At 47.6% G+C, this 7,500-nt stretch overlaps 1 protein-coding gene across 4 annotated transcripts in view; it reads left to right on the top strand.

The window, feature by feature from the left end:
* The window catches only part of svilc (supervillin c), a 22,899-nt gene that overhangs the window by 3,971 nt on the left and 11,428 nt on the right, over positions 1-7,500 (top strand). For 2 of the 4 annotated variants that reach the window (XM_048246560.1, XM_048246557.1), the window contains 8 exons: positions 219-280; positions 1,917-2,062; positions 2,790-3,012; positions 3,879-4,453; positions 4,769-4,859; positions 5,795-5,842; positions 6,391-6,459; positions 7,196-7,267. In XM_048246560.1, the coding sequence (XP_048102517.1) occupies positions 219-280; positions 1,917-2,062; positions 2,790-3,012; positions 3,879-4,453; positions 4,769-4,859; positions 5,795-5,842; positions 6,391-6,459; positions 7,196-7,267 (1,286 nt within the window). The remainder of the gene's footprint in view (positions 1-218; positions 281-1,916; positions 2,063-2,789; positions 3,013-3,878; positions 4,454-4,768; positions 4,860-5,794; positions 5,843-6,390; positions 6,460-7,195; positions 7,268-7,500) is intronic. The other 2 variants (XM_048246558.1, XM_048246559.1) reach the window with 2 other exon arrangements.

Below are 7,500 nucleotides of genomic sequence, written 5' to 3'. Positions count from 1 at the left end.
CATATGTAAATTATGAGTGTGCTAACCTTATCTTTGATTTTGAGATAGCATTTAGTCTTTCAGGGCTGTTGTTTCAGGGCTGAAAAGAAACACACTTGCCTCAGAGAGCTAACTGTGTGTGTGTGTGTGTGTGTGTGTGTGTGTGTGTGTGTGTGTGTGTGTGTGTGTGTGTGTGTGTGTGCGCGCGCATGGTTTGTTTGTTTCCCCAACTCTCTAAGGTGATGCAAAAATGGACGACAGAGCCAAAATGAGTGTGGCTGCCAAGATGTCTCTGTTTAAAGTAAGTGCTGTTGGATACTGAAGGCTCATGAAACAGGACCCCACTTCCCCCAATGAGGTCACGACCCCATGCCATTCTTAGCCGTCCAATTCAATGCCTAATCATAAAAGGTCATCACCAAGAAAAGAATGGAAAAGCCCCACTTACCCACTGCGTGTGCCCCTCACTGTGCCAGAGGTAGACAGTAGTCTTTAAATGGACATTGTAGTCAGTTTGGCTTTGCATAACCTGCCTCTCACCTGTTATAGAATGAAATAAAGCATGATGTGCCTACATTCTGTAAAACATCACACTCACTAAATACTGTATGTGGACAGTTATAATGGGGGGGTCATGTGCTGTAAGGGTGTGTAACATTAAGGGACACTAGGGAAATAATAAAGAAGACATTCTTTAAGGGACAATTGAAGCAGACAGTGTCTGTAAAAAAAGAGTGTGTGTTTGAGAGAGTGTTTTAGGAAGACTGAAAGAGAGTCTGTGAGGAGTGAGGAGAAAGAGGGATAGACAGAGAGAGAGAGAGAGAGAGAGAGACAGAGAGAGTCTGTGAGGAGGAGTGGGAGAAAGAGGGATATACAAAGAGAGAGAGACAGAGAGAGAGACAGAGAGAGAGTCTGTGAGGAGGAGTGGGAGAAAGAGGGATAGACACAGAGAGAGAGAGACAGAGAGAGAGAGAGAGAGACACACAGAGAGAGAGTCTGTGAGGAGGAGTGGGAGAGAGGGATCCAACTGTAGGTCAGGTCTGCTGTTTCTGTACCCTGCCTAGCCTTCCTCATGTTACTCCGTTGGCTCTTTGATGAGTGGGCAGTTTCGGTGTAGAGCTTGGCTGCCTGCAGATGTCCATGCTACTTTACCTCTGCAGCTCACTGCAGTTGTATTGAAATGACCAGTGTACAGTATATGTCTGTCCAGGCTGTTGCTTCTCTTTCAGTGTCAAGGTTTTAAAACAGTTTTGTCCTTTGTGTTAATATGTGAAGTGTATGGTTGTTTTGGATGAACCCACATCAGAGGGTAGTGAATGGGCATTATGCGGCTATAATTAGTGACATCCCTGCGATCTCTCTCTCTCTCTCTCTCTCTCTCTCTCCATCTCCCCCTTTTCCTCCTGCCCGGTAACGGAACACCGGAGTGTCTGGTTACACTGTGACAGGCAGAGCTGGTGTACCACTGGTTCTCATGGTGCTCTGCACTCTGGCATTCTGCTGCTGCATTGAAAAGAGTCGACATGTGTGTCAATATACATTTACATGTACAAATAATTTCATAATCATTACATGTAAATTGCTACACATAGATCCATAGATTCATGCACATATATAAATTCATAAATTGATGTGTAATATATAACATATGAGGAGCAGAGACTCACATGGCCTTTTGGTTTATTGCAGTGCACCTGAAACAGTTTACTACTGTAGTATTCTGCTACTGTCCACCTCAGTATGTGAATAGAAAGGGTTCATACAGAGAACAGGAACAGCGATTCCACATTCCAGGGTGCTGTTTTGAGAACACATTTGACATTAAGTGGTTTTGTTGTTCCTCAGGGTGTTTGCCGTTGTTTCTGTGTACTGTTTCAACATGGCTTTGTGTACGTTATGGAAGTCAAGTCCTCCTTTGCTTTGCCACCCGCGTTCAGGAGCTGGAGAAGACAGTGCCCGAGGCCTCCTCTTTCCTGAAGCCTCGCTCTGCAGCCGGCTCCCATGAGCGGCGAGTTCGCCGCAGCAACGAGCACCGGGCACTCACTCAGCCAATCACGTGCGAGGAGCTTGTAGTGGCCGTCAGGTGTGTGAAACATCTTTGTCTTCAGACAGATGGAAAACTCTGGTTTCAGAAATGTAAAGTCCTACAATGTATTGGTTCTACCTGTGCACTTAACACAAGTTATTTCATTAATTAGCTTATTTACCTGATTGAAGAACTGTGCTAATCAGAATCAGATGGTTTAAAGGTATCCAATGCAGTTTCAGGATTTTTTTGCTACTGGGCTCCACCTACAGTTACAGAGTATTTGTATTGTACACAATAAATACCACTAATGGCTAGCACCCTTCCCACGGAACATGTGGATTTGTTTACAAACCGGCAAAGATGATTTCTGAAGAGCCATGTTGACTGACAAGGTAATATCACAGGATTTAATACAAAATAGAAGGCTATTGCACAATTGCTGTAAAGCAATTTGTGATTCTCTGGGTCGGGGGACAGCAAGTTGCAAGGCTGGCTCTCCGTACAGGGCTAGACTGCAGCTGCATAAGGTGCGCGATTCTTCCTATTACAACTTAGTTTACCATCAAAATGACATCAAAGCTGTTATATTAAGGTAGCAAACCTTGCGTAGGATGCCTTTAAGAAACAAACAAATAGAACAAATATGTGGTAAGACTTTTTACTCTCTGAAACCGGAGTTTTCCACCTCAGACCGCCACAGGTAAAGCACTAGACAACAACTGACCCACCCTGAGCACTGGAGGGTGAAAGCATGGTGTGTTGTCTCCCCGCTCTCACACAGCCACCCTCAGTCCGAGGAGCCCAGCGAGACGCCGGCCGCCCAGGGGGAGCCGGAGGTGGAGGACGACGTGAGCTCGAAGCTGAGCATGAGCGAGAAGCTGGCTCTCTTCAACAAGCTGTCCCAGCCGGGGGCTCTGGCCAGGGAGCCGGGCTCCACCGAGGCCCCCGAGAGACGCAGGCAGAAGGGCGCGCGCTACCGCACACAGCCCATCACTGTGGAGGAGGTCAGTCTAGTGTGTGTGTGTGTGTGTCTGTGTCTGTGTTTGTCTGTCAACTGGAGTCATTTAGGAAATTGTAAATAGTTAACGTCATTTACTAATTGTTCCTGCTTGTCCTGATGTACAGTTTGTGAGTGTGTGTGTGCGTGTGTGTGTGTGTGCGTGTGTGTGTGTGTGTGTGCGTGTGTGTGTGGTTATAGTGTATATATTCAGCTGGCGGTCAGAAGGCTGGTTAGCAAGCAAGCAGCTTAATTAGTGGGCGGTGGTAGTGTAGTGGTTAAGGAGCTGGGCTAGCGTGCAGTAGCCTGAAAATTGTGGGTTCAATTCCTGGCTTCCACTGTTGTGCCCTTGAGCAAGGCACTTAACCCCAAAGTTGCTCCGGGCACAATGTGATCCCTTGTACAGTAATATACTGTAGCTGACATATGTAAGTCACTTTGGTCAAGAAGTGTCTGGTAAATGTAATGTAATGTAATGTATGTATCTATGCAGGCAGGGAGATGGAGCTAGATGGTGCGACTTACATGTGAGTGAGAACTCTAGACCTCTAGAGGTGGAGAGGTAAACTTCAGCTCCTGAATGTGGCTTTGCAGCAGAGGGAGAGGGGAAGAGGTCAGGTTCAGGAGCAGGGTTAGAGGTTAAAGTTCAAGGGTTACCGCTCCTGTTTAGGAGAGGGTAAAGGTTTTGGTGTGGGGTTAGAGTGCTTATTGTCTCAACAGTTTCAGTTTCTACTTTCAACAAAATATGATGTTCAATGCATATGCATCAAATACATTCACATACATTCATAGCATTTCTCTACGTTTTGTTGTTTGTCTGTGTATTGTGTATTTACATGACCTTGCCTCTGTGCCTGTCTGTTCTTGCTGAAGCTCCAGAAGGCCCCAGTCCAGCTGCCCACTCTGAGCCTGTCCCCACACGTCTTTGACCGGCAGCAGGCCCTGTCCACCAACCTCAAGCCCAGCGAGGTGCGCCAGACCCGGCCGCGCTCCAGCGGTGAGTGGGGCTCAAGCACGGAGCTCCGGGCCCAGCTCAGCCTGGAGCCTACTGTTGAAGACTACACCTCCCATCATGCCGTTCAGCGAGAGGTGCGGGGCATCCTTAAGAAGAGCAAGTCAGGGGGAGAGGAGTGGAGGGCCAGGCGTGCCAGTGAGGACCTTCTGACTGGGCACCAGGAGGAAGAGGAGCAGAACGGTGGGCAGAGGAGGGAGAGAGTAGACGAGAGGAGGGAGGAACCGGAGGAGAGCGAAGCCTATACGGAGAGGAGGAGGGGCGCGTCTGAGTCGGGAGAGGGAAGCGCCGCGGCGTCTGCTGCCCCCTGGAGGCAGAGGGCCAGGAAGGAGACCGCCAGAGCCCGCCGGGCCACTCAGGAGCCAAAGCCACTGGCTTGCCAGGAGCCTCCCATTCAGCCTCAACCCAGAGACACACATACAGACAACCAGGACAGGTGTGTGTGTGTGTGTGTGTGTGTGTGTGTGTGTGTGTGTGTGTGTGTGTTAGCGTTAGCCTGGGTGAACCCAGACAAACCTTTTAGCACATTTTAATGTGCTCTGCAGGTTCTGTCTAGAAAGGATCCCATTGACACCAACTTCTGAATCACCAAAAACCCAGGGTCCAGTCACTATTTGTGTGTGTGTATGTGTGTGTGTGTCTGTGTGTCTTTGTGTCTGTGTGTGTATGCTTATGTTTGGGTGGGCATAATACTTGCTGAACCTTTATTGTATTTTTTGTCATTAAGCATCTTTCCCTCTCTCTCCTCCAGCAGGTTGGCTGATCATCATTCTGAGGAAGAGGAGAGGGAAGAGAGGAAGAGGAGACCTAAGAGGAATTCTGTACGCCTGGAGCCACTGCAGGTGTGGAGGCTAATGATAATTCTATACCACTACATAAGGAGGTTAATGATACACTACACTCCTCATCCTAAGACACTGCAGGACTGTTAGCATTAGCGCTAACAGTTTACCACTGTGGAAAGAGGCTAATGACACGCTACGCTCCTCATGCTAAGACACTGCACAACTGTTAGCATTAGCGCTAACAGTTTACCACTGTGGAAAGAGGCTAATGACACGCTACGCTCCTCATCCTAAGACACTGCACAACTGTTAGCATTAGCGCTAACAGTTTACCACTGTGGAAAGAGGCTAATGACACGCTACGCTCCTCATCCTAAGACACTGCACAACTGCATTAGCGCTAACAGTTTACCACTGTGGAAAGAGGCTAATGACACGCTACGCTCCTCATCCTAAGACACTGCACAACTGTTAGCATTAGCGCTAACAGTTTACCACTGTGGAAAGAGGCTGATGACACGCTACGCTCCTCATGCTAAGACATTGCAGGATGCTTAGCTTTAGCAATAACTCTGTATTACTGCTGGGGGAGCTTAGTAGCACATCACACTATTCTCATTTAGATACTGCAGGTCAGGACTATTAGCTTGCGTGGCTTCTCTGAGCGTGAACAGTGAGGTGTAAAGCCAGTCTCAAGCTCTTGCATCAGCTGTGACTGTGCCATTGATCTGTGGAGCTTCATCCCCTTGGAGAGAGATTAGCAGGATTTCTGGAGGGAGGATGGCTGGTTCTCTTCTTAAGGCCACAGGGAGCCGGGCAGCCTTACGCCCCAGTGACCAGTAGCGTGTCCCCAGACACTCTCTCAATCCCTCATATGAGTAGGATGCTTTGACTCAGGAAATGTGTGTGTGTGTGTGTGTGTGTGTGTGTACCTGATCTCGTATTACTCCCACTCACTCACCTTGTTTTTCTTTCTTGTGCTGCCTAAGTAGACAGAGAGTGAAACTACCCATAATGCATCAGCCCGCCCTCAATGCTGGGTAAGAGTACTGTTTTAGCCATTGAAGGATGACAGTGTGTATGTGTGTCTATTGTGTTGTATTATTTGTGTCGAATATTACTTTATGTATGGTGTACTGTATACTCTATGTACTTTGTTTGACTGAGTGAATGAATGAGTGGATGAGTGACTGGTAATGTGTGTGTGGGGTGTGTGTGTGTGTGTGTGTGTGTGTGGTGTGTGTGTGTGTGTGTGTGTGTGTGTGTGTGTGTGTGGTGTATGTGTGTGTGTGTGTGTGTGTGTGTGTGTGTGTGTGTGTGTGTGTGTGTGTGTGTGTGTGTGTGTGTGTGTGTGTGTGTGTGTGTGTGTGTGTGTGTGTGTGTGTGTGTGTGTGGTGAATGTGTGTGTGTGTTTGTGTGTGTGTGTGTGTGGTGTATGTGTGTGTGTGTGTGTGTGTGTGTGTGTGTGTGTCTGGTGTATGTATGTGTGTGTGTGTGTGTGTGTGTGTGTGTGTTTCCATCCGATTGGGTCTCTGGTATGGCTCACCCCTGCGCCACATGTCCTCTCTCTCCTGCCCTCTCGCTCCAGGAGCCTGTGTTCTCCTCTGTCTATTCCCCCCCTGTCACCACTCCTCAGTATGTCATGTGCTTCAACCAGGTGAGCGTGTGACAAGGGCTCGTGGCCGTGCCTATGCATGCATGTGTGTGTTGGAGCATGTCACACACTCCTGCATGCCCACCCTTCACTGCCTGAGACCCTGGGGTCTCGGGACCATTGTGCGCTTGCACTGTTGTCAGAATATATTGCTTATTATGGTGCTTCCAACTGGCTTCATGTGTTTGTGTGCGTGCATGCATGATTGTGTGTGTGTGGGTGTGTTAATCCTGTGTGTGTTATGTGTGTTTACTGTGTGTCTGTGGTGTATGTTGTTATGGTGTTTCCTATGTATCAAAGGTAAGGGTTTGAAGAGTTGAAAGGGTTTAGCTTCAGACCAAATGAGCCATCGTCATCATCTGTTCTTACTGTAGTTATATTGTTTTATTGCTTGTTCATATGATGCATGGCCTCTTTAGATGAAAAGCATTTTATTGTGAGTTTCAGGTTATATCAACCGAATTGGGTTGTTTTCATTAGATTTATTTCTACTTAATTACAATTGCTACACAATGCACAATGGAAAAAGCATGTTTTTAAATATCTGTAAAAATGGAGATATCTGTGTTTGCAAATTAATTCTTCAAATACAGTTGTGCAACAGTTGATGAGGATGAAACAGTCACTTTTTTGCTGTCGTTTGCCTGTTTATGGTCGCTGGTGTTTGCCTTCTTGAAGTTGGGACGCATGCTAAATGTGGCCTCTGTCTCTGTCTTCTCATCCCTCATCCATCGCTCAGACTAACCTGTCATATGAGGCGCAAGAAGTGTGCTCCACCCAAGCCCCATCTCAGCCCAGTTGGAGGAAGCAGGTGGATCCCATCTCTCCACTTCTCTTGATCTCTCCTTTTTCCATCTCCTTATCTCTCCTCCCTCTATCTCCTCCTCCCCTTTCTCCATCTCTACTCTCTCTCTCCATCTCTCCTCTCTTCATCCTCTCATTACCTGCCTTCTCTCTCTCTCTCTCTCTCTCTCTCTCTCTCTCTCTCTCTCTGTCTTTCTGACTCCCAGTCAAATTGTTGTCTCCCTGATTTCCTCTCTTTCT

The sequence above is a fragment of the Alosa alosa genome, chromosome 6 (genome assembly GCF_017589495.1).
Source record: "Alosa alosa isolate M-15738 ecotype Scorff River chromosome 6, AALO_Geno_1.1, whole genome shotgun sequence".
In the NCBI taxonomy this organism is placed as follows: domain Eukaryota; kingdom Metazoa; phylum Chordata; class Actinopteri; order Clupeiformes; family Clupeidae; genus Alosa; species Alosa alosa.
The sequence above is the reverse complement of the archived record's forward strand: the minus strand, read 5'-3'. Positions and strand labels throughout refer to the sequence as shown.